Source organism: Zonotrichia albicollis, chromosome 1 (assembly GCF_047830755.1).
Source record: "Zonotrichia albicollis isolate bZonAlb1 chromosome 1, bZonAlb1.hap1, whole genome shotgun sequence".
In the NCBI taxonomy this organism is placed as follows: domain Eukaryota; kingdom Metazoa; phylum Chordata; class Aves; order Passeriformes; family Passerellidae; genus Zonotrichia; species Zonotrichia albicollis.
Window position 1 is genome coordinate 104,317,334 of NC_133819.1, and position 27,520 is coordinate 104,344,853.

At 40.5% G+C, this 27,520-nt stretch overlaps 1 protein-coding gene across 1 annotated transcript; it reads right to left on the reverse strand.

The window, feature by feature from the left end:
• Positions 1 to 769: 769 nt before the first annotated feature.
• Positions 770 to 6,090, reverse strand: LRRC30 (leucine rich repeat containing 30). The gene has a single exon (XM_005486694.3). The coding sequence runs from the start codon at positions 5,971 to 5,973 to the stop codon at positions 4,945 to 4,947; it is 1,029 nt and encodes a 342-aa protein (XP_005486751.1). The 5' UTR covers positions 5,974 to 6,090; the 3' UTR covers positions 770 to 4,944.
• Between the last annotated feature and the right edge of the window lie 21,430 nt (positions 6,091 to 27,520).

Below are 27,520 nucleotides of genomic sequence, written 5' to 3' on the forward strand. Positions count from 1 at the left end.
AGATAAGAGATGAGATGAGACAAGGACCTGGCCCGAAGAACGTAGAGATGATTGGATGGGGAGAGATGATTTGGAGTGGCCTTTTGGCTGGACTTTTCTTGTGGCCATGGACTCAGTTGTTCCTGTGACACAGACTGCATTTAGGGGGAGGCAGTGCCTCAAAACCAGGAGGGTTCATTCGTGAGGACCCCCCGGCCCCAGGGGGTTGGAAAAATATGGGGGGGACAGATGTCCCAAAGCAGAGACTGTGCCTTTTTGGAGTGAGACAAGGCATCCTTGAAAGACAACCCTAAAAGCAGCTCTGGCCATGTCTCAGTGGTGAGAGCACTGGGCATGGAAGGAAGATGTCACAAGCGGCAAAAGGACTTTTTCCGGGCGGTGCCGAAGTGACAAGGAAGCACACGAGGTTTCAGTGTGTTTCCAGGAGAAGCCTATGGAACAAGAAGGACTCCTTTCCTCTTCATGAACTGCAGTTTGAGTATACTAAAGTGTGGGGCCAAGGCTGGGCAGTTGATTTGGGAGAATGTATCGGATTGGGAAAGTCAGGGAGTGGGGAGGAGGAAAGTTTTTTTGTAAGGTTTTCAATTTTTTTTTTCTTTTCCTTATAGTCTTTCCCTATTTTCCTGTAGTTTAAGTAATAAAATGTTTTTTATGTTTAAGTTAGAGCCTGTTTTGCTTATTCCTGGTCACATCTCACAGCAGACACCAGGGTGAGGCATTTTCATGGGGGGCACTGGCTCTGTGCCAGGCTCAAACCATGACACCTAGTGAAGTAAATAACAAGTCCAAATCCCTCCAGAGTCAATGTAATATTTTTTAGATTTCTCCTCCTTTACTGATCCTAAATTATTAACTGAAAGATCTGGTTTGCTGAAGCTACCTGTAGCATAATAAGAAATTATTTCATTGATGTCCCAAAAAGTTTAAACTGCAAAATGCCTATTCTTATAGTAAAATGACTAGAAACTGTTCTTTATTTTGACAAAAAAGAGGATTTTGATGAAAATGAAAAAATAAAATTATGGAGAAAATGTTGGAAATTTGGCCGAAATAAAAATTTCACATATTTTTCATGCAGATTAATCATCACAAACTTCTAAATCTGAATTTCAAGATGTTTCAATTGGACTCTGAAAACTGTTTTGAAATGCCACATCTTGGAAACTTTCCACATCTTGGACATTGGTGTTTGTACGTTGCTCATGCTGCTTTGAACATGCTGTGGAGTGCTGTTCCTGGCCAGGTGACACACCCCAAGGGGCTGCTGGGACAAGGGAATGCATTTGGGAATTTACCAGTCACAAGTGGCGTTAAGAATTTGGCCCATGTGCTAGAGCTGGGAGCAGCCTCAGAGCAGTAGGTACAGGACATTTCAGCATTAACTTCCAGTCAGGAAGTACTGCAACACTTCAGAAGATTTTTTTTTTCTTTCAGTCAAAGGCTGAATCACTAACTTTGGTTAGGCCAAAAGACTGAAGCCTTCCAGTTTTCAAAGGCTTTGCTTGTTGACTAGACTTTAAATTTTACACGGAATGCAGCTTTTTTTAAATTTAAAATAAGAATAGGTGGAGCCTTTTCACCAGATCTGACCAAATGTGATTGATGACAGCTGAGAAGCAAATTCTATAGCCCTATTGTACATTACATTTATCCCAACCAACTTGACCCCTGACTATATTCTTTCTACTTTGTTCTTGTTTTTTTCTCTTTCTTTTGTCCACCTCAAGAGTTTTTCTAAGCACCTTGAGAGCTTCCCTGAGTGCCAGCCATAAAAAAGCCACTCTGCCAGAAAAGAATTCTTTCCATGAGTGAATCCCATATTTTCCATTCTCTAGGAAGAACACTACCACCACTAAAAATAATAGATGCATCCAAAGTTATGCTGCTGTGAGGCTTAGGATGAGAAAACTTCAGTGCTTACCAGAAACAAGAGTAATATTCCACATACAGTCCTCTGAAAGGTTATGAAATTAAACTTGTATCATTTGATACACGCAAAAGTGGTACTGTTGTCATAGATGATGAGATATGACTACAGACCCTGCAGCCTTTCAGTTCCTTTTTCCCCTGTCATCTGCACAGCTAATATCAGATGACAACGCTGAGATCCACCAATTCTTTTCTAATGCCCTGCTCAAAACTAGAGCCAGCATGTGACATCACAGATTCTATCTCCCTCCTGCGCCCTTGCTTGCTTCTTCTGTCTTCCTCCCACTCAGATGCAAATGCATATGTCATTATTTGCCTTTCATGCTTGCTTCTATACAATAACAGTGGAGTACAGTCTTTTCCTTTTACAGGAAGAACACTGCCCTCAGTCATGAGAGAGAATTTTCTGCATCTCAGGAAAGGTATTTGCAGGGGCCTTGACTGAGGAATGAAAAAAAAAAACTAAAGCAGATCAGTAGAAATTATTTTCTTAATGGCAAAATCTGAATTATACATTAAAGCACCATTTATTCAATCAATTTTATTATTCTGCTTAAAAAGGCAGTCACTTTTATGTGTTTCATATGCTTGCAAAGGTTTATTAGCTTGAGTAAAAGGTCATTATTATTCAATTGAATAATTTAATTTTAAATTATTGGTATTGCACTTCATATTATAACTGCTTTTGCAGATGCATTTGATTATGTCAAATTTGCCTTTTAATCCTCTGTCTGGAGATCATTTTCTTGAATCATTCGGTGTTTCTCACCCTCACAGTGCTATCCTAATGAACACACAGAGTCCAGCCTCATTTCTTCCATGTAAATTACTGTGCATACCTCTTCTAGTCAGATTCATATCAGAGGCTATCCGGTGTCATATAATCCTCGGGACTGACATGTGGAAAATCTTTTCAGGTGATTAATGCCATAGGCATCTAATTTTCCTGCAAAGCAATATTGCAGTGTTTATGTGAATGCCAGCCTTAGGGATATGAAATGGGCATTTAGGAAAGTTAATAATCTGGCCCTAATCCCCTCCAAGAATTATCTGTTGGTATTTCTAAAAATAATTGCAGCTTTATTCCTCATTGCTAATGGAATCACATATTAATTTATTACTTGCATTGTTCATTAAAAACTTGGAATTTTGCATGGGTGAAATAAATATATGTAAAGCTACACATAAAATACCTTTGCATTTGAAACAAGTGCTAAGTTTTAAAATTTCACAAAATATTTGTTTTATTGCTTTGTTTTCTTAATGCTTGAGCAAAAATACCCTTCAAAATTGTTTCATGGTTGCTGGAAACATAAGATTCGTCCTTGACTGCACACTTGGAGACTGTGATTTCTGGGCCTAACACTGAAATTCTCAATTAAGATAACAAATCATACACAAAAAAAATCAAACACAATAAAATATCAGTGCAGGCAGACCCAGGGTGAAAAATTCTGTGAGCACTGATTCCTCATTGCTGGCATTCAATATCACACCAATAATGTCAGTGTAACCAAAAGTGCTGCCTTTACTCACATGTACCTATGAATTACAGAATTGTCTGCTGTTATCAGGCTGCTCCTACATCTCCTGAGGAGCATTTCCCTCAGCCAGGCATTGTCCATTAACTTCACTAGAAGCAGGATCAGTTTTCACAGCCTTTCATAATTTTGAACAAATTATGTTTTAGAAAACAATCGATTCCTGAGATTTGACATAGGAATCACTTTGAAAACAGCTTTGAATACTCATAATTAGCTCGAGAATTACAATCTCATTCTTCTTTTACACTGCCATTACAACCATTTATCTCAACAGATTTCAACAGAGCCGTTTCTGTTTTACACTGGTGTGAGGGAGTAAAAAACCCCGAGTTGCATAAATTGTTAACAGCTCTTTCATATTGCCTCTTTATTTCCAGGTAAAACTTTGATGAAGGACATTCACAAAAGATCAATATGAGAAACCACATAAGACCTGACTTCTATGCTACCAGCTGATACTGAAAATCCCAGAAATATTGTTTCAAACAAAAACTATTTGTTTCTGAAGCTCTTACTTAAGGTGATGACTCGGTTGATACTGCTTTTCCTGAAAGAAATATTTCACCTTGAGGAGATGTTCTGCCTCCTGAGTAAAGTTGCTCCATAGCTTGGATTGCAGGGATACAGGAAAGGAGAGCAGTTGTACATTTAGCAATGAGCAACTCCATCCTTTGTGTGAGGGAAGAAGCCACAGTCCTTCCTGGGCTTTGTGCAGATGCTGCTCCCAGCTGATGAGAAGTGCTGCTGTCAGCATCCTAGGAGGCTCCATGTGAAGGGCTGCTTGTCTCACCAGGGGAAGTAGGAGCTCTGGGGAAGTTTTGGATCTCCTTCAAAGAGCTGGCAAATTGCCTCATCACTGCAAATCTCTACCTGGAATTTATACGGGCCAGAGAACAGCTGTGGGGTAAACAACAAGTGGTATTGAACTGACCTGCAATATATTGTCTGTGAGCTAATATAGCTCAGGATATATTCACTGCCAACAGCAAACATTTTCCTTGAGATTCACTTGGACAGCAGTGTTTGTTTATGTTGTGGTTTACCTGTGTATGAAGAAGTGAGCCAGGAGTACAAATGCAATTGCAATCACAGAGAGAAAGTCTAACTTATGTTAATATTTCTTCAGCCTAATAGCTGTCAAATGCACATTTCTGCATATTTGCAGTCTGCTTTAATTTGTCTCTGTCAAATGAAGAGCAAATATTTTATCACAACCATGTTGTATTTTTTTTTCTATAAAAACCCCCAAGTACCACAACAGCGAAGGTTACTGAGGTGGCTATTTTTAGAAAGTTTGCTCTTCCCACACTTAATCAAGACCACCATACTTTACTTGCTTTCCTCCAACTGTTACCAAAGCCATCCATAGCCTCCAAAATCCAAGCATTATGAAGTGGAAATGCCTGTGCAGGAAAGCTCACCAATGTGATTGCGTCTCGATGACAGGCTTAATCCCGAGCCGGGCGGAAGTTCAGTTGTGCTCCTTTTTGTCCCTGAGGTAGTTGAAGAGGACGTCCAGGCCCCCCTCGACAACCTCGGGCAGGGGCCGGGCCAGGGGGTTGTGGGCGATGTGGAGCCCTTTGTCCATGGGGTTCCAGGCGATGCGGCGCAGCCGGCGCAGCAGGTACAGGTCATCCGGGAGCGTCTGGATGGCGTTGTAGTCGGCGTTCAGCAACTCCAGAGTGCTGATGTAGCACAGGGAGCGCGGCAGGCTGCGTATGTTGTTGTTTTCCACGATAAAGATCTGCAGGTTGACCAGATACTGGATGCTCTCTGCGATGTTTTCCAGCTTGTTGGACCCGAGGTGCAAGAAGTCCAAGCTTCTCAGGGCGAAAATGCAGAGGGGAATTTGCACAAAGCGGTTGTTACTGAGGTTCAGTTTCCTCAAATTTGTCAGGTCAGTGAAGCTCAAAGGCAGTTGTGAGATGCAGTTGTGTGAGAGGCTCAGAACCTCCAGTTTCCTGCACAAGCTGAGCTCTGCTGGCACTTCTTTCAGGCAATTCATATTGACGAACAAGACCTTCAGGTTCCTCAGCAGCCCGATCTCCTTAGGCAGGCACTTGAGGCAGTTGCCACCCAAGTTCAGCACTACCAGCCTGTCCAGCTTCCCCAGGGAAGGAGGAATCACCACCAGCTGGTTGCGTGAGAGGTTCAGCTTCTGCACCTCTTGCAGTCCCCACAAGAAGTCAGGTGTGGTGGTCATCCCTTTCATGATGAGGCTCAAGCTGACATAACGCAATCCCCTCTTCAGCAGTGACTTGGGCTCTCTCCCTGCCAGAAGGGCATCTTCCCATGCAGGCAGCTTCGGGCCTTTCCTGAGGAAAACCATGTTCCTTCGCTCCTCGTTCTTCGAGTGCTCACTTCCCATAACACTCTGGTTCACTCCTGAGAGAACTGAGGTTTTATTCCCTTGCAATATGCAAATGCCAACAGAGGATGACAGCCTGCAGGAGGTGGGAAAGTCAAAGCAAGGAGACAGGGAGGAGCCTGTGAAGTGCATCTCAGTCCAGCGGAACAGTTTCCATAGCTGCTGAGGGAAAGTTTCACTTTTGGGGGCTTATGCTGATCTTGGTGCACAGTCTGTAATGAAACACTTGCTCCTGACTTGTGAGCAAACCTGTTTAATTCAAACTGAATGCCACAAGACAGCTGTCACTGTCATTTGGCCTGGGCTTTATTGGACAGACATGTATCTTCACTGCAAAAAGGTCACAAGGATGCTGTATATAACTTCACCATGTCAGCTTTCTTGGCTATCTGGTACATACCATGACTGCAGGACAATTAGCAAGAGAGATTCCAAAAAAACCCAAACAAGTGAGCTAAAGAAGGAAACTAGCAAAGAAGCCATCGCTTCAGCTCAGATTTAAAGGATGTTTTCATAATCACTTTTATTTTGTTTCCTGATTTCTCTGAAGTAGTTACCAGTCTACCAGAATATTTTGCATGCTGCAAAAACACTGATAAAGCCTTTTTATGTCAGTCCTTGTTTTCTGCTAAGTTAAACAAAAATAATGTTCACAAAAAGTTTTAGCTTTGATACGTCCTTTGCGGTGAGGATTGGCCTCTTTCTTTCCAGAAATGCTGCCAAATTCACTGCAGCAGTGACATTTTGCCCAGTAGTATCTGTGCCCACTTGGATCATTTCTTGCTACCCACAGCACCAAGTGTGAGCAGTCATACCACACAGTTCTAACCAAATTACTCTGTCCTAAGTGTCCTGTGCTACTTTCACATCTATCAATCAGATTTTTGGGGTCTGATTCTTTTGTACTCTATAAAATGAAGCCTCTTGATGTCCCTTTCCTTGTGAGCTTCCAGGTCTTCCTGGGCTATTCTGGGGTACAGGGGGACTAGCAGTCAAATAGCTTGAACTATAAATGACATTTAGATCCAATACAGAGGGGATGGTGGAAGAGGAAAGGAGCAGTGAGGTTTAATAATACCCAACAACAGCTGAAGTGAGCTCTGCTGGTGAAAGGAAATTGTATTGCTAGAGGAATACGTATGTACTAAGTTTAAACTCAAAGGGACCACAAAAAGGATCTGCAAAAACTTCAAGTATCATCCAAACTAGGTGAAAATTGCAACAAATAGTGCAAGGCTTTCAGGGCTTCTCCTCTCCACTGCATCCATGGTGATGAAGATGCGTTGCTGCCTTCTGAGAGATTTGGTGATGAACGTGCCCTCCTTTCCATCCCATTTCAGAGATCCTCACCTTAAAACCTTGTGTTTGCACTGATGCTAAAGGATTATGCAGAAAACTGCAGCTGGAAGTTGAGGCACTCCAGAAACCACTTTGGAGTCAATCCCCACAGCCTTTTCTTACTGCCAAGCACCACACAGTCTCCTTTGGGCTTTGGACTCCTCATAGAGCTGCATCTACTGGGGAAGAGAGGGAAGAGAGGGAAGAGAGGGAAGAGAGGGGGCATTCCTGCAGGTGTGTCTGATGAGTGGGTCCTGCACCAGTCAGGGCCACAGCAGGCAGTGTGAGACAGCAGGAGCTGAGTGAGCCACGCAATTAAAATCTGTGTTTGAACAGGGCTGAGGGGCATAAAACCAGCTGGTGCTGAGGCTGAAATATTGCATTCTCTGGAGTGCCTGGGTGAGCCTGAAAAAGGCTGAGGCCAGTTGTATCTGGTTAGAGTGAGCTGGCAGCCTGTGAGTCACAGCACTCACAAGCACTTTTTGCCAGTATTTGTCAGTTTACATACAAATGTTTTACTAATTGCCATCGCAGCCGTACTGACTCAGTGTTCTTGTTAACCATCATCCCACATGCTGCCCAGAGTGCCAGAGACAACCCTGATTCTGCAGGCAGAGGAGATGCTCAGGGGAAAGGGGAAACCCAGTGGCTTGGGCAAGACTGAGTGGGGCCCTAAAATGTGGCACTTCATCCCACATGGGTGGAGAAGTGAAAGCATGAGCCCCTCATGAGCTCTGCCTTTGGGGTGTCTGCCCAGCTGCTGTTAAAAATGCACTTATTATCAGAGAGCATACATGGATTTGAACATAGCATTTTATTTCTGCAGTAGGAAGAAAAAAGCTTTTTAGACAGCATTGGTAGGATTAGTCATTTCCCTTCTTTTTGTCTCAGTTCTGAAGTGAGGAATCTGCTGCAGAGAATCTGCCAGAATCTGCAGAGACTGGCTTTGCTTCCTGTGGCTGGCCTCTCACCTGTGACCATGGCCCCATGGTCACTTCAGAGCTCTTTCTTCTGCTGATCACTTTTAGTAATACATGAAAACAAAACAAAAGGAAGCACAGCATCCCTGTAGCCACTGCCTCCCCCCATGGCTGGCCAGATATTTTTGGATGAGAACATTGTCCTCATCTCCAAAACACACTGTAGTTTACTGCCTGGGGACTTGGCAGTGCCAGCTGTGGCTTCTCACCACAGAAATCCTCATTTCCTAACAGTGTGACTCAGCCAAAGCGCTTTGCACCCTCCCCTGGCTTTGCATCACACTGTCCATTTGAAACCAGGCCTGTGACAGAGCCCAGCAGAGCCTGGGCTGGGCTGTTTCTGGAAAGCTTCACCAGGGGATCTCTATCAAAGAAAAATGCTTGTTCTGCTTCAGCCTCACAGCATCTCCTGCTGTATCTCCACTGTCTGCCAGACAGCAAAGGGGATTTAAAAAAGAAATTCTGCATCTGCAGCTCTCATTGTCCAGTTCCCTTCCTGCCTCTGTGAGCATCATAACCACTGTGTGAAACAAAACAAAAAAAAAAAAAAAAAAAAAAGACAAACCATTTCCTATTCTTTGTTTTCCAACAGAAAAACAGGCTACTGAGTATGCTTGCCATTGTGAAGACTGGAAACTCTGAGTTAAACAAATCAAATTTTTCTTTAAATTGAGATAATAAAACCACAATGGCCTCATCTGGACATTTCAGGAACTAAAATTCTGTACAAAAATAATCCCTTGTCTCTTGGTGTCCTGGAGAGGCTTTGTTAAAACACTTTTCTTTTCCCTTTCCTCTGTGTTGCCTGCTGCCCTGCCCTGGCCCTTGCTGTGCTGCACTGTGAGGATGGATCCCTTCCTTTGGAATGCTCTTAGGCAGCACTGACCTGTGTCCACACAGCCTGACAGAAAGCAGAAATGAATTTCATGCATGCAAGTTTGGAAGCCCAGATTGGTGGGCTTTACATGACTCAGTGTACTTGATAATCACTTAGTAGATTAAACAAAAAAGTTAGTGTTCAAGGGAAAAAAATAACCCAAAGCTTGCTGAAGAACTTTGTAGTCTAACTAGTATAATAAAAGAAACTACATTATTAACAATTATAAAAAACTGGTAAGCTGACAAAAATGACAAGCTATAGTTTCTGACATTCTTTGACAATGCAAATTATTTGATTTTTTTTTTTCTTAAGGAATCAGGATTGTCAGCCCTAAAAAAATCTAAAGATGAGTTCACAAAAGACTTGGAATTTTAAAGTCTATTATCTATAGAATCTTTTATTTGCCTTCAGGTTTTGAGTCTGTAGAACGCATTTAGGATACATTTTCTAGCTTTTTTTCCTGCATACAGGCAAGACTTGCCATAAAATCAATTGCATTGGTTTTAAGTAAAAGTTGAGATCATCACAGAACTATTTTTCTATAGGATTTGAGCTTTTAATGAAATATCTGAGAGAATCATGCTTTTAATAAAACCATAGGTATTTTGACACACTAAGTTTAAATTTTGTTTTGCTGCAAAACTGATCCTGTCATTGTCTTTTAAATTGTTGAGCTTAAAATAGATACCTATAGTTTCATTATCACATATGTTTAGGTTCATAATTTATTTTGAAACAAGTTTTATGTTCTCTATGGAGTCAAAACCTTATATAGTTCCTCTATCTCAGTATTTTTACAAAGTGTTAATATAAGAAGAAATTCTTTAAATGTTTAACTATAACTACTTATAAAATGCTGGGAAATTCAACCCACACTCTTTTGTAAAAAAAAAATTCATTTAATTAATTATCTAGGTCTTAATAAACACCTGTTTAAATGAGGATGAAGAAACCACCTAATACTTCCTGTGACATGAAGGATGACTTGGCTAACTAAAAAGGGTTAACTCATTTCAAGTTTAGCAGAAAACAAGAAATGCTGGAGAAATATTCATTACAAATACAGCTGCAGCTACTGAACCATCTTCTCTTTTGCTATTTCTTTCTCTAAAATACAGTAAATAAAGGATTTTAAAAGCATCAGTGCCATTCAGACTGTCAGAGAAATCCCCTGGTCTTACTGCTAAGAAAGAAAATTTTGTAGGTTTTTAGCTACTTTGTAGTAGCTTGTTGATCTTGCAGCTATTCTGAAATACTAAGTCAAATTTTAATGGTAATTTGAGATTTATGAGATGTGACACAAGACATAAACAATTCTTCAGGCAATTTCAGATTTCCTGTTAATTTGTTTTTAATTATGGTGCTGTTAACAGCTTTTAATGACTATCTGTCCCTGGAGCTTTCTTGGAATGTTTCATTAAGGTCCCATGTGGAGCTGCTGGATTGCCTGACCCACAAAGAATGGCACCTGGAGGTGAATGGCTGCCTGTGCAGGGGCTCATTTTTCTGCAGACCTCTTGACAGAAGACAAGCTTGAACTAAACCTAGTATGAAATAAAAATAGAGAGATTTTAGGCTGTGTTTGTATGTAGCCTAGAAATGACAGGCTCTTCCTCCTGGTAGTCAGGGACAGCAGCAATTGTTATATGACATGGAATTAGAGGAAGTTTTATTCCTTTTTTTGCAAACTTGCCATAGTATTTTGAAATTCCAGCAAGTACATGAATAACTGTTTTGGCACCTTCTACCTCTGCCACAATTTCCCCGTGTGTACAAAAGCCAACCAGCTGTTCTGTCTTCCACTTTAAACAGAGGCAGGCCATGATCCTGCACTGTGCCATCATCCTTGTTCTCTGGAGCACTGTTTCATCTCCTGCCCACTACAGTTCTCCCTGGCACCACCAAAACTTGCTTTCTCTAGGTGCTTGCCCACTCCTCTGGAGGAAAAGGGATGTGTAGCACATAAATATGCCCTAGGGAGCACCACCACCCTGCAGGAGTGTACAGAGGGCTCTGTCCTGCTTTATTTAGCCATCTGCACACAGCCTCCCTGACTCAGCCTTCTCCTTCCCTTACGGCTAGAGTGATGACAGATTTTGACACCAGTTACAAATATATCTGAAGTCATTACACAGAGGATACCATTGCAATATAGAAGCACACACTGCTCTATTTTTCATCACTACATTTATGAGCAGTCACATCTACTTTCATAAATTTCTGTAAAATAGCCTCTGCCTGTCTGGTAGCAATATGGATGTTTGCTAAATGCTACCCAAAGTCCGTGGCTTTCTGAATAAATTTGGAAAAAAGTTGGAACAGATTGTTCAGACTGGATGAAGTACTTTTATTGTAACTGCTGCCACATGACCTATGCCACAGGTGCTCTTTTTGACAGAGCTCTTAAAGATAATTGCTCTATATTTTGGATGCATGATAAGAAAACATCAATTCTTGGAAAGTAGAAGAGAGAGCCTCATGGGCTCTTTGCCTAAATCTAATCTAATACAGTAAGAGATATTTCTTAGCCTGTCTCACAGAAACACATCATCTAAGTGTCCATCACATGCCTGCATGGTTTACCTTCAGGCAGAACACATTTCCTTCCTTCCTTCCTTCCTTCCTTCCTTCCTTCCTTCCTTCCTTCCTTCCTTCCTTCCTTCCTTCCTTCCTTCCTTCCTTCCTTCCTTCCTCATCCAGATTTATTTCAGTCCAGCTGCCTCTGGCGCACAACCTCCAGATTTCTGAAGCATCTTGTACCCAGGGCTTATGTGTCACTCTGAAATGAGGGGACTATCCCCACCTCTTATGAAGCTGTCACTCAAGATTAGCAGGGTTTTCTTAAACATTCATGTGTGTTGAGAGTCCAAAAATAAGCATGACTCTATGGGCTGCTGGCAAAACTCCCAGTCCCTCCTCCAAAGACTGTTTTAGTATTCCACAGTTAATGGGTCGTTGCAGTTGCCTAGTTTTCAGGAATATGAAAATCCAACTTCTGTTCTGGAAACAGAGAAGGCAGAGATAATTCTGAGGGTCCCATGAGAAGAGAGGCATTTCCATGGGGTCCTACTTGTGGTGCCTGTAGTTCAGAGACAGCTGGGACTTAAGCAAGACCATTAGTTCAGCATTATCTAGTAAGAGTCTTTGAGATTTTCCCTGCTCAATCTGCCAACATGATGATTTTAACAGAATTTTTAGAATCTGTAATTCTTTCACTGACAAATGTCAGTATGCCTCTGTTCTGGCTCCATGAGATTTTGCATGGCACAGTAAAGACCAGGTGACTCAATGTTAGCTATTGTAAAGTTCATCGCTACTGTACCAATACCCTCATTTTTATTCTAATCGTTTAGGTGTATTTGAAAATGCTGGAAAAACCCAGAGGACAGTTGAAAACTTATTTCAGAAATACAATAAAACACTAAGTGATCCAGATCTTTGTGCCTGATTTAATGTATATACTAAATATATACACTATATATTCTCCAGTTGAAAGCACAAGCCCTTTTTATCTTGGTCCTCATGAAATTTGGTAAATCAGTACTGTAAATCAATGGGACCCAGTGTGAAGGGGTTTAGGTATTTCCATCCAGAATCCATTGCAATAATGATTGCAAAAAAGAACTTAGGAAATAATTCAATCAAAGCTGTAGTGGAGCCTTAATCTCACATCCATGACTCTTGTACAAATTTCACTGATATAAGAAGAAACTCTGCATTTACCTTCATATGCCTGATACATGATAAAACAGAATCTAATTAGAACTCCCTAAAACACATACCAGTGTCTCAGTTTGGGATTTTTCAGAGACAATATCAAAGGAAAGGGCAGACATCCCTCTAGACATTTGAAGACTCAATGCTGACAATTAATAGCTTGACTTTTAAATTTCCAAGCTCTAACTTAAGGAAACATATTGAATGCTTAGCTCAAGGGGCTTTAGTGAACAAATAAAATTTCTCAAGCAATCAGTAAAGCAATGCATCTAGGTATTATTGGTATGACAGTGATACTTGAAATTCTGTGAAATAATACAGGTCACTCTGTGGTCAAACAAAAGCTGGTGAGATCTGAGCCAGGTTGCAGGTAAGGGGGGCTGAGGACATCACACAGAGCACAGCCTGGAGGCAGAAGATATAGCTTGGCAGGTGAAAAAAGCACATGAAAAGCAACTTGCATACAAAAACGACCCTAAAAGTAATAAAACAAAGCAAATCAAAGGGAAAAATACGATCTTCAAGCCCAAGGGCAGGCAAAAGGAAAAAGGAAAAGAAAAGCCCACCCATAATAGTAATCTCTCTTATTTTACAACCTCTAATGAGCAACTTCCCAATAGAGAGAATCAAACATGAATCTCTTCTGTACCTGAACATCAGAAGAGATTAATTGTGGTGTACAACCACAGGGTTTCAGCACTTATTGGGCTGTGAGAAGACAGGGGATTGTAGTTAATGATTCCACCTGAGGTGAAACGACAGCACATTTGGCAGCCATGGAGGTAAGTGGAAGGGGAGCACTGATGCTCTGATGTGTGGCCAGGTCAGCTAACAACAAGGCAAGCATCTTCAAAAAGGTGGAAAATGATGTGTGGCTCGGAAGGAATGCAAATGTTATTTAAAAATGAAATTAAAATAGGAGGTTGGATTGGGGTGAGCAGGGCAAGAAGTTGGAGTATTTTATTTTTAATCATATCTTCCTGGACCAGGGAAGATGACAAGAAATATTTGCAGAGGATTTGAAACAGCAGTCAGCCAGTGAGTTGGTCATTAAAGTTTTCTACACACAGAACTCAATAAACTGATTAAAGTAATTCTACTATAGGGTTGCCTGTGAAATTGGAGACTAAGCAGGGTGACCCATATTGTCTCTTCCCGTATTGTGGTCTTAAATCTGACCTCTTCTGCTGTCTTCAACTCTCCTAAATGTGCAAAATTCAGGAGCCTTGGTTCACAGGCCACTGCATTCATATTATCTTTGGTGCTGATCTCCACATTTTCTGCCTCGCTGCATTTCACTTTTATTTTATCGGATTTGAACAAATGCAGGCAATTAGAGGAAAATGCAATTATAACAGAGTTGCAGACAGATGTTTTCCAAGTGACAAGAAGTCTTATCTGTAGCCAGAGCTGAGTGCAGATATGACCTGGGCCGGTGGGCTCAGAGCAATGTGCTGGCACATGCTAGCAGAAGGTTACAGTCTATTTCCTTCCCTCTTTCATGGAAATACATTCTTGTTTTCCAAGGCTAATGGTCTTTGCTAAGCTGTTTCATGAGTCCAGGCTGAATATACAATGTGTTACAAATGTCTTAATTGAGTCAGTTTGGCAATCCAAAAATTATTGCTGTGAGATATATTTAACTAGCAGTTTGGAAACCACCAGTGTTCTATGGGTTTAGACAAGCACCATTTCAGGAATGCAGATTTTGGGCAGCTTTACTTTAAAAGCCACTAGTGGAATTCAGCAGCAAGGAAAGTGACTCTAATATGATGTTTTTACCTCCCCCTCAAATGATGGTATCATGATATAGAAGTAATAAATGGTAATATATTGTGGCAAAGGGATGGTGCTAGTCCCCCACTAATAAGGAAGAGTGAACATTTGTCTGCAGCCACCTGTTCTTGAACTTCTCTAACTTCATTTTTTAACTCTCACTCTGGAGCAAACTATGTGCAGTCCAAGTGGGAAAGAGCTAAGTGCATTTCCTTGGGTGGAAAGCAATATGGAAATACTGAATGCTGTCTGCTACCTGACATAAATACTGATCTAAAAATACACCACCTTCCCCCTAAACCCTCACTTTACATCATAAATGAAGCATAAGCAGACCCCAGAAAGATTGAAGCAGAATGTCTACTGAATTTATGATTAATAAGCGTGTCAAGTTTTATAACAGCATCCTTATGTGGACACAGCTAATGGCCTTAACATTGCTTCCAGAACCAAAATTGAATGGTTGAGCAGATTTAGCCTCGGGAAGGCCCACAGTGATAAGGGAACCATCAGAGAAAATAGGTGTACGCATTTTTCAACCTGTCAAGTGAAAAGAATCGCAGATGATGATAAGTCAAGGATATGCCCTCTCCTATATGAGCCGTATGAATGTTTGTGCTGAACAAGGCTGCTTCCTAAACAAGAAGGAAAAGGTGAATGCAAGCAGCAGCAAGCTGCAGGATTATCCCTTAAATTACACTCACACAAGAGCAATAATTACTCTGAATCAGCATTTAAACAGGGAGAGATGGGGTTTGCTGCTCAAAGCTGTTGTAAATTGCTAACCCTGAGAGAAGCGCAGGAAGAAAGAAGCACACAGGAAGGTGTGGCAAATAAAAGGGGCACAGATTTGGATAGAGCAATATATAGGCTTGAGAATTATGTTGGTCTTTTGGGGGGAGGATTTCACCTGTTGGCTGGTATCGAAGCTTCAAGAATACATCTCAGGCCCCAGGGACTGAGCCAGGCTGTGGGTGCTGAGGATTAGGAAACTGTAGGTTGGAGGACAACCTAAGGAGCTGCCAATTTGATGTACATTTGCCTTCCTTGGAGGCACTTGTTGCTGAAGAAAGGGCTGAAAGGAGGGTGCACCAGCCAGGCCTCATACAGAAAGACTCATATGCCAAGGGAACGTTCTTTTGTTTCTAATTAGCAAAACAATGTGTACAAATATGAACACGGGTAAAATGGAAAGCACTGGACATGGTGTTTTGCATTGGTATTGATAATTGCTGTTGGATCAGTCTCCAGGGAAGTACAGTAATTAACTAGTTAGAGATGTTATTTGTGTCAACTCAAACTGTACCCTGTACATCTCATGAACAAATCTTAGCTATTACTATAATGCTTACATGCTTTATTAGTTTTCAAATAGGTGCTTTGAAAGAAAAAAAGATGCTGTAAAGGTAGAAGTCATAAATTACAGTGAATTCTCCATTAGCAGCAGTATACAGCCATAACATCCTTGCAGAAGTGGTATCCAGATAACTTATTGAACTATCCAGGCAATCACTGAAAAGCATTTAAGGAGACTGTCATCTTGAGATGACGTGTGCAGTGTATAACATCTGCTGCAAAAATGTTAGCTGATTTTGTAAGAGTTTCTGTGTAGCAAGCACAGTTCTGCACCACTGATTTGTGAGAACATCAGCCATGGTAGACCAACAGTCCCTTATTTCACAGCCTGGCACACTTTTTCTCACTTTGCTCTTATTAGGACAGCCTAGGCCAATGCCTTCCATGTTTTTACCAGAGAATGGACCAGTGGTGTCCAGTAGTGCTACAGGAGCAGTTTTTTCCTAACCAGCTTCTGGAACTGCAGTTGTACTCCCTGGTGCAAACAGGTCTACATTTCTTACAATACTATATGTACAGCTTTTAGGAAGTATGAAGTTTTTCTATTGCAGCTTTAAAAAAAAAAAAAAGGAAATAGAATTAGGCAAGACACTACAGCACTAGCTCCCAGCCCCCTGTTATGTGCTCCATAGTGAATCCTTCTCAAGACAGCAGTGAGCACAGTTTCCACTACACAGCTCAGCTGAGGCGTAAGTTTTGGCATCACAACATTTGAAAGAGCTCAGCTCCAGCTCCTGCTCTGTGCTGACCCGAAAGCAAGGGTGTCCCCTGATGAAAACTTACTTCCTGAAACATTTAGGCAATTTGGGGTCTTCTAACACAAGTGCTGACAGATGAGCTTTGTTTCAGACATTAAAAACACACGTGGTATAAATCCCTCTATACTTGGGAGATCCCCATTGACAAGAGGTAAGCCCATCTACAAGACAGGCTGGAAGGAGGATCTGGAAAACTGCAAGCATGTCAGTCTGATCTCAGTGCCAGGGAAAAACATTTGAGTGGCATTATGCGGCATACACGGGCCAACCAGAGATCAGGCCCAGATAGCATGGGTTTATGGAAGGCAGGACCTGCTTAACTAAACTTTCATCTCTGTACAGGTGGCCACTATTTGCATATGGTATAGATATATATTTCAAACATAATTCTTGAAATTATATCAACATTATACTGTGTTCTATGTATGTTTTATATATGTAAAAATACCCTTTTAATGCAATCTATTGCATGCAATCCATTGCATGCAATCCATTGAGATAACTGTGACTGTGTGAAGCTATTTTGTATTCTGGGGCATTAACCAGACAAAAATGTTTTCTAAACAACACGTCAAATTTAGAATCAATGTCAGTCAATGTTGTTTATTTTGGAAGTCATACCTGTTAGTTTTTAGAGGGAATATGACCCTCTGGCTTTGCATTTTAAAGATTCACACTTATCTCAAAGTCGGAAATGGGGGGGAGCTTTCTTATAGACCCTCGCAATTACATCTCTGCATCCCTTCCTTATATCTGAAGCTGGAAAGAGCTCTGTCCAGTGATTATTGGAAAATTATGCCAGAACAGCTAATTTCCTTTAATATAAACTCTCTATTGGCATTTTAGCAGCAAATAACTGTACAAAATCCATTGGATTTGTTCAGTTGTTGTGGCAGGTAAGACACATGCCATAAGACAAGTGCAAGCCTCTACATCTTCATTGAACAGCGATTTGCAAGCACTACTGAAGTTATTAAATGTACATCATATCATTTATTAATGGAAAGCTCATTAGTTCCTGACAGAAGCTAGGAAAACAAATAGCTATATAAATATTTAAGGTATTAATTCAAAGATTTGTAACATACATGCAGGGGACGCTGGAGTATAGGAGCCAGGGTTTGTGTAAGGCTTGTGATTGCAAGATTCCTTTGTGAGATTTCTTCTCCCTAAACCACTGAGCATCCTAGTAGAGTGTAAAGGAGCACTGAAGTGCTTCATCAATTATATAAGAATAGGTGCTTAAATATACCAAAATATATGTACAATTCAAGACTGATTGTCTCAACTGATAATGTGATTAAAATATGCCAATACTGTTTGTTTTCAGGAAATATTCAATTGTGCTTGTATTCAGATTACAAAAAAAAAGAGTTGAAGCCTCTTATGATTTTGTCTTATTTAGAGAGATTTTGCCACTGAGATCTTTAATATTGATAGGTGAATTACAGCATTGCCCACCACTGGGTTTGACTGTATTACTTGATCTTCTAGATGGACAGGGACTGCCTAGGAAACATGGCCTCACAGCTTTTCTGGAAAAGCTAAAAAGCCATGGCATGTACTTGCTTTGGTGTTTGCAAAACAGGAGATGCCGCAGAAATAAGATGTTCATCTCTCTGTGGATGAAAAGTGTTCAGCTCTGACCAGAGAGGGGCACACTGCTCCGCAAGCACCATCTGGCCTGCCTTTAAATCCACAGCCTGATTACAGATGCCTCTTTCTCCTCTGCCTCTGGAGGTGAGGATGGCAAAGCTTGGCCAGAGACAGGGAAGGCAGCTCAGAATCACTCTGCCCAGAGCACAGACATGGTTGGGAAGCTGGAAGCTGGGGCAGAGCCATCAGGTCCTCGTGACCTGGATCTTTTATTTTGGAGGTATCAGTCTTGTTTTAGCCATGTAACTCCCAGTTTCTGTGCCCTTTATGCAGATCACACTGCCTTTGGTACCAAACCGGGTGCATTCTTGCATCTCCAGCATTTCTGCGAGAGGAGTTCAAGTGGGATATCACTACCACTATCCTGTACCTCCATCTCTTCTTGAAGTCACTGGCCATTTTGTAGCTCTGTACTCTGAAATCTCATCTATAAAGCAGAAATTTGATACATTGTCTCTTCAGAGAACAGGAGTAATCATGATAGCAGAAATATTAGTGCTCCAAACCCATTTCCTCACAGTGCCTCAGTCCTGATTCAGAAAGATCGCTTTTAGAGATAGAAGGATAATTCAATCATCATTTAGTTTCTCTTCCTCTGAGACTCCCAGCCAGGAATGATTTATTGAAAATTGTCATGATGGCTGTTATATTCTTGGAAAGGCTCTGTCACAATGTGTAGCAAATTCACATGGGCACAAAAATTAACTTTATTTTAAAGACAAGTGTTTTAAAATACATAATAGAGGAGAAAAAAAGATTTTAACTGAACAGCTATTATCTTCCCTAGATAATATTTTTTTTAGCAACAATTGCCTATTAATTATTTACTGCTAACAAAAGATTTGATCTCCAGCAACTTTGGATTTTGTTAGCTTTGCTGCAGTTGCTGCTGCAAAGTCTGGCATGTGGTAATTCTGAATTCCAGGCTTGGTTGCTCAATTCTTTTTTTTTTTTTTTTTTTTTTTTGGTAGTAAAGTTCAAACTGACTTTAATGAGAGATTTGCTTCAGGATAGGATGTGGAATTTATTATTTTGTCAGTATTACACCATATTACACAAAATATATAAAAGTTAAACCCATTACCTTGGCAAAGCAATTAAACCCATGAACTTTGAAGGTGTCCTACTTTTCAAATGCAAATAAGCTGGTTCAGTATGGTACCTGGAGGAGCCAAATATCAGAAAATTTTAAGTAATAAAAGGCTCCTGAAAGCCTTTCCAAGCCTTTTTTTTTAAGGGATGAGGGTAATTTGGCATTTAGATGAAGCAAAAATAGATATTATGTATTTAATGTAGTAAAATGCTACAGCCAAGAAGCAGCCATTGTACTCATGATAATTTTCAACACTGCACATTACCTCCAGGACCCACACCCCTCTCCCACCCACACTTTTGCAACCTACTCTGGACTCTGCTTCTTGCAGAAATGCTATCAGGGGAACAGTGTGTGAAATAAGCCTGATAATGTCAATCTTTGGGCACTATATGCATGATGAGGACAATCACACACCTAATAAGTTACATCAGGCTGTTGAAAAATAAATGCATAAAACTCATGCTTTATGAGACCAGCTTATGTTAAACTGTTTAGAAATAGAAAAACTCCCCTACAGACAGCCTGTCTCATTTTTTTTTCAATCAGAATGGCAGTTTTGCCTGTCTGAAGCATGCAGATCTGTCCAGCCTCTTGCCAGGTACCACCAGCCCCAGGATTCTGCTTGCAGTGACAGCAGCAGGGTCTGTGAGACCCTGAACCTGAGGGTGCTGATTTGCTTCGGGAAAGGTGCTGGAAATTTAAAAAAAAAAAAAGCCATTAAAGAGTAAGCTGGTGGGATCTGCTTTGTGACGACTGGTTGCATTGATTTCAATTAGCACATTGAAGTGGGTGTTAGCAGGAACATAGTTCGAGGTTTTGACTTGCAGTTTTACAGTGCCATCCTGTGGCTGCCTTAAATGTTGCAGAATAACATCAGAAACTTGGAGTTTACTGAAGCTTTCTCTACGGAAAAAGAGGGACATTAAACTACATTAACTTGATTAATAGTAGCTTATATTCCTTCTTTTAAATAGTTACGTTATATTACAAGCATTTACTCCCTCTGTAGTGGAATCCTCCACTACAAGAAAGACATTGAGGCTCTGGAGTAAGCCCAGAGAGGGAAGGGTAACAGAGGTTGTAAAGGGCATGGAGCACAAATCCTGTGAGGAGCAGCTGAGGGAGCTGGGGTTATTTAGCCTGGAAGAAAAGGGGGCTCTGGGGGAACCTTATCACTCTGTACACCTTCCTGAAAGCAGGCTGTAGTGAGGTGGAGGTCAGCCTAATTTCCCGGGTAACAAGTGATGGGACAAGAAGAAATGGGCTCAAGTTGTGCCAAGGGAGGTTTAGTTATCAGGAATTTTTTTTCCATTGAAAGGGTTGTAAAGCATTGTAACAGACTGCCCAGGGAAGTGTGGAGTCACCATCCCTTAAAGTTTTCAAAAAACATGTGGGTAAACTTAAGACATGATTCAGTGGTGAACATGGTGCTAGGTTGATGGTTGGACTTGATGATCTTAAAGGTCTTTTCCAACCTTAACAATTACAGTATTCTATGATTCTACAAAAAAAAAAAAACCAAAAAAAAAAAAAAAACCAAAAAAAACCAAAAACCAAACCCAACCTCATTGGGAAGTTCTTAGCCTACATGTTAGTCAGCTGGTTTGGGATTTAAAGTTTGAGGTTTTTTCCTGTAGGGCCATGCCTTTGTAGCTTCATTGCCATGCCAATCAATTCAATCTTACATGTTAGTGTCATCAGCTTACAGAGATCATAGAGTACTTAGGGAATGTTATAATATAAAGTATTCCCCCAAAATCACAGTATAAACTCCACATGCCAACATATATAACCTATGTTTCTTTTATAGTTGGCTTGTATTCAGTCATTCACTGTCAGAACAACTTCCAATCTGCTGTAGTTTTTTATATTTTATCAAAACTCCTACAGCAGTAATACCTATATTTTCCATGATCCTTTATAGCATTTACAAAAGACTCTAAGGGAAAAAAGAAGAAAAAGAAAAAAAAAAAAGAAAAAGAAAGTTTGCTTGATTTCACTGTGCACGAGTCACCAGTCAGTTTTTTCTTTTGCTTTTACACAGGAGGAAAGCTGGAAAAAAAAAACAAAAGAGAGAAAACGATGGCTTTGTGGGCAGCTCAAGATGAGATATGCAAACATTATCTTCAGGCTGATGGAGCCTCATACCAGAGATTTGCGCATTCCTGGGAATACCTGTGGAGGGGCCACCTTTGGCTGCAGAGCAATGGAAGGGAAAAGGGAAAAAAGAAGAAAGTTTTTGCAGCTGGGTAAGAATTTTAATTACCTCTCACAGGACAGTACCTTTGCCTGCTCCCTGCAGACCACCAGAAATGTGCAGGGAGGAATACAGGAGCAGTAAATCCAGCACTGCAGTGTCACTGAAAATCATCATGGACTAAAGTTTGATAATGTTTTCATTTGTTTAAGCACAAGCATTTCTTGATTGAAGTCAAAGACAGCTAGTGAGCTCAGCTTCTAATCTCTCAGCTCATCAAACTGATTGGCTTTGTGTCTTGTTCTCCAAAACAAACTTCTAATTAGCACTGGAATTTACACAGAAACAGTCACCTTAGTAAATACAGCCTGACGATCTGTCCATCATGTGCATAACATTTGTGTAGTCACAGAGACATCCTCTTTTCATTATGCAATTCAGATTCTAAACATTTCCAATACCTTATAAATTTTTAATTATATTTCCTTTTCAAGTGGAGCTGATACCTCACTAGATATTAAAAACTGTTAGACTGCTTCTTCACTGATGAGCCTTTGTTTACCCAGCACAAAAGAGACAGCAAGCATCACTGCCAGCCTCGGCAGCATTAAAGACAGACTTTGCACTGTGGATAGCCATGTAGGTAGAAAGGGAATCTGAAAATAAGTTCTACTCAGTGCAATTTCACTTGACAGGAATTAACCTAAGATTGCCCCATAAATTTTGTCCTTTGCAGCATGTATTTATTTATGAATAATTAGGCATCTGATTTCCCCTGTTTTCCAAGTCAGGCTATTCTTTCAACAAAACTTAAAGGCTGATCTCATAACTACCTGTAGTTAGATAAATACAAGTGTATTTAATTAAAAAATCATACGCTTCAAATAATGCAGAGTTCATTTTAAAGACAGAATGTAAACATTAACTCTGTTTCCATCCTCTATACTAATGGTAATGTTTGAATAGTAGAGGATGCCTCTAAATAGCATCATAAAAGTGAAGCACAGAAATTTCCAAGTCACAATTTCCCAATTTTATCAACCTATGAAAATTCAGTTGAAATACATGCAAGGGTGCCCATAAGGTAGCAGCAAAGCACAGTCACCTGCCTTTTTAGACAGGAAAAGTTGGTTCTGGTTTTAAAATAATGCTCTCTGAATCGCACATTAGGACATTCCTACCGCTCCTCAAATTAGGAACCTGACATAAGTTTTTGAATTATTATTTTTTAAATGGCTTCTGGTTTTAGTCTTAGGAAGGGCTAATTTCTTGTAAATTGGAAGTGATAAATTATTCAGTTTGCTAATAATGGCTTTCCAGATAGGTGTAAGGCACTTTCTTGCAATAACAGGAATGGCAGTTAAGGTTAAAAAATAGCTCACATTATGCTCACATTTCCTCCCACATTAATAAAGCTAAATTGCCTCTTGAATTGGATTCTATGGTAAATTTCTATAACAGAAGCTTAAAGCTGACATCAAATTCGTGTTTAATTGTATAAATAAATTACTTAATTTTAAAAGCTGCAGAAGACAACTGGAGATGTTCATTGTTCCACAAGTTGGACTAAGGTCACATATTTAAGCTCTTGGCTTTCATCTTATGCCTCCTTGAAGTTTTGTTTCTTGCATTATCACTATATAACCAACAAAAAAAGTAATGAATCCCTAACTAATCTCACACCAAGATCTTTTAACACAGATTTTTTGCATAAGCAGGTGCATTCTCTGAGCAGGAAAAATTCACCACTTGCTAGTAAAAGATCAACCACCAGAACAACACTGGTGTCCTACAGATTTTTCCCAACTGCATACCCGACTACACTTGAAAAGAAATGCAAGTTCACTGAAAAAAAGATCAGAGGGTATGATTAACTGATTAACTCCTGTTTAATAATTTTTCGCAAAACAATAAGAAAGCAATAATTATCCACAAAATACAACTGCTCTCACAATTTAATTGTGGTTTAAAAGTATGAGCTAAATTATAAATTTTTGATCCACTCAGAACTATCTGAGATGTTAGAAGCATAAATTAAATGCCATTTAGCTTTCATATCTCTCTGAAGGCCAAGTCATATTCTCACTGCTTCCTAAAACAAATTTGGAGGTGATGGATTTCGATCCTTCAAGTTCCACAAGTTTTTCCACAAGATCAGGTGGGAGATGAACAGTAAGTTTTTTCATGCTGTTAACATTTATTTTTCATGTTAAATATGCCTCTTCTGAACTTTATGGTGGCTGTTCCTTAGCCTGCATTGGCTACTGAGGCCTTCAAGGTCTTGCAAAGTTTAATCAAAACATAAGGAAAAGTCTCATGCCCAGACTGGGAAGAGCATTATGGAAGGGTTGTCGCTGATTACCCGTAGGGACAGTATTTCACCCTTGCCTACAGGTTCCATTTTTTCAACAAAAGCAAAATTATTGTGAGTTCTCTGTGATCTTTGGGGAGGATTGTATTTGTCATAATTCAATACACCATCCAGTCAGTTCTGTTGAAAAATAACCAGTTTCAAGCGTGTGACCTGTATCACAAAAAACATGCTGCCCTTTGCAGGCACAGCTTTGAACTACCTTGTGTCTCTTGCTGCCTGCATCTCCTACTTTGGCAGCCATGAAGAGCCCAGAGTTACAAGCAGTGTCTCTGTAGTCAAGCATGTGCAAGTCAGGCATGTGTGCCTAGACACAATACAGGCATGTGATGTATTTGCTGCAATATAATAAAATAGTTCTGTATTTCATTTCAAAACAGAGAGTCTGAGAACTGCACTGCTGTCATTGGGTCTATCCAATGCTCCATTGAAGCAGGGTTCCCAGGATGAAGAGGTCTAGGAATTACAGTCTATATTCCTCTTATTATTAAAGCACTTTTTTATGCTAGTAGCTGATGTGCCTTTTCTATTTAAATTGGGGAAGGACCCTGCACAACCAGGCTGTGATGATGCTTCTGTGGTCTTGTAATTCCTGCCCACATCCCCTTCTTGGCAGGGCTTTGGACCTCTTTGCTGTAGACCTTGGTACCTTCTTCTGAGCAGTCTGACAGGAGGTGTCTGGACCCTCTGCCTTTCCTTTAGCTCCTGGGATAGATTCCAGCTGGTAATAGGAGGGTGTGACAGACTGTTCACAGCCCCTGGAAAGCTGGATGGAAGGGTACCACTAATCCTAGGTGCTGTCAGTGTGAGGGATGTGGAGCTGCATGAATGTGGGGCCATATACCAGGCATAGGCAATGGCTCAAGTTTTAAAAAACCTCTATGTTATGGCAATTATGGTTCTAAGAAAAGTATGAATTTACAAAGTTTCCTGTTTTGTTCTGCTCCCCCTTTGTGGCATCCAGACTGTCCTGGAGCTCTTGCTTTTCTCCAAGGCCTGCTGTCTGGTGAGCACTTCAGTTCAGGCAGCTCCTGAGGTCAGTGAAGCTTGTACCATGAAGCAGCCAAGCCCTTGTGGGACCTTGCTCTTGGGGGCAGCTGATGTGGTGTCTTTTCTGGCTAGGCAGGAGGCACTCAATTTGCTTGTCCCTTTTCTACTGGACTGTGACAGCTTTGTGCAGGCTCCTGGAGCAGCTGTTTCCCAGATTCCTCTGAAACAGCAGTTTTTCTTGAATCCTCATGGAAGCCTTTGTCTTCTCAGACCCAAGTAATATGGAGTTCAAATTACATCTTTGAAATCACTTTCAGGAATAGAAAGGGCAAAGACTCTTGCTGCTGAAGCAGAGTATCAAGCTACCAGGTGTGGAATACCAGGAGGAACCTGAGAGATGTCTTGGCCTAGATCTCTTTACTGGGTTGCACTTCCAGCCTGTCAAGTTGTTGAGGTAGTGTCTCTGTTGAGAGGAAGTTGTAGGCAGGGTGTGCTGTGAAGAGCTTTTTGCTTTGAATTTACTCCTCTCTTTAATCTGTCACAGCTCAGATTTATTAACCTCTGGACATCCTGCTCCGAGGGAGGAAGAAAAATACTTGAAGATTTCTGGGGAACAGCTGAAAAGTTATCTAAACCAGCTTTTAGTAGTGACTGAACGTTTATATTAGTGGTAGACAGGCAGTTTATTGTATTGTTTTTACCTCTGATTACAAGTGATAATAATTTCCAAAATACTTCTTCAGAATGCTTGGGAGGCGCTTATGAGATAATGAGGCAGAGAGGCAGAATGGATTTCAAGTGTGCAAAAAGCCTAACAAAAATTAGAAACCCTTTGTTGTACAGTACAGCTGCAGATAAAAATCTTATTTAGCCATTTGATGTAGCTTTGTGTGTGTTTATCTACTGGTAAACAGTATACCTCCTTTTGGAAATGATGCCAAATTCCCTATTCCAATTCCAGCAGTTGTTGCATCAGTGATGTTCACAAGTGTAGAAAAGTCCCTAAATGCATTGGGAGTGGGGTGGATGGTAAGGTGGGATGGTGGGATCTGCAAGTTATTAAATGCTATGGATGAGGAAAGCACAGCAGCGCTGACAGCTATGAGTGCCCCCGCTGCCCTCTGGGGTCAGGAGGTGACCTCATGCTCCTGAGGGGCCTGAGGGAACCTGCCATTAACACAATAGCTCTGCCTTTAGCACAGCAACATGGACAAAAGCTGAAAAAACATAGTTGGTGTTCTCTTGGAGTTTACTTACGTGCAGGATAGCAGAGTGGTTCCATTCAGACTCAGTATTTGGGTTTTCTCTGTTTTGAACTCTCCCAAACCTCCGCGTTTGCCAATGGCAATGTTTTTATCCATGGTTTATTATCTGTGGATGGTTGGATTAACATATCCACTTTCTGCAACATCATCCTATCAGGATTTTCTATTCCTTTGCTACTGATGCACTCAGTCCTTGGGACAAATGTAATTAATGAAAATAGGTGAGAGAAAAAACAAGATTTTAACAAGTTCCCTATCTCTGAGTAGTTTTCTGGGTATTTACAGATTTTGTCTTACCTTTCAAATCTGTTTGCTTGCTTTATTTTGTCGTACATTTTAATTGGCAAGGCCAGTAAGTGTGAGGCATTCAGATATTACAGTTCCTAAAGTCTGTGCAATCTCTGTCTTTCTTTCAAGTGAAGCTGGAGCAGCAGCAATTTATTTATTTTTTTTAATATAGATGCTTCCTGTGCTATTTGAATGTGTAGTTCTACTCTCTGTGTTATGCATATGTGATACAGTGGCATTCAGAGTTTCAGTTTGTGCAGATGTTTTTTGGGGAATGTATAAACATGCACAAAAGTGCTCTAAAACACTTTCATTCTTGCATTTCTTCACTCATTCGTGGTCTTACCTGTACCACAGCATTCCATTTTCTCATTGGGTTGGTTTGTCAAAGACTAAGAAATTTCTAATCTTCTCCTTGCAACACCTGCTGCATTCACTTAGGGTAAACATGAAGTTACCCTTGCTTAAGAAGCTGAGATTCCCATCTATCCTCATAATTGCTCAAAGCTCATTAGAAACCCATGCTAGGAAAAAAATTCTATTAATGGTGCCGTACCTTGCAATGAGGACCATTCTGATTGCCTGGTACTTTGTAATACTAGCAATGAACTGGGGAAAAGGAGCAATAGAAAACACTGTAATCTTCTTCTCCAAGAATGTTCATACTGAAATGAAATTTCAGAAGAATCCCTTTCCTTAGGAAATCATTATAATAGGCACTGAACAATGCTGATATCCTCCTGAAAACTAATTAGATGGCAATTTTTTTAGTTCTATACAGATGTTTAGTAAAACTATAATAATCAATTCAGATGATAAAGTCCAGAGAGGGATCTCAGTTTACATTTCATAGCTCTTGTGTAATATTCTGATGAGGATAAATACATGTAATAGTAAACTGGCATTTATCATTGCATGGTTGCAACATAGTGCTCTTCAGCTTGCTGTTACTTGAAGAAATGGTTAAACTGATCATAAAGCTGTAAACTGGCAGATTTTATGTTGCACAGA

Coding starts and splice junctions, on each gene's coding strand:
- LRRC30 (XM_005486694.3), bottom strand. CDS start 5,973: ATGCACTTCACAGGCTCCTCCCTGTCTCCTTGCTTTGACTTTCCCACC.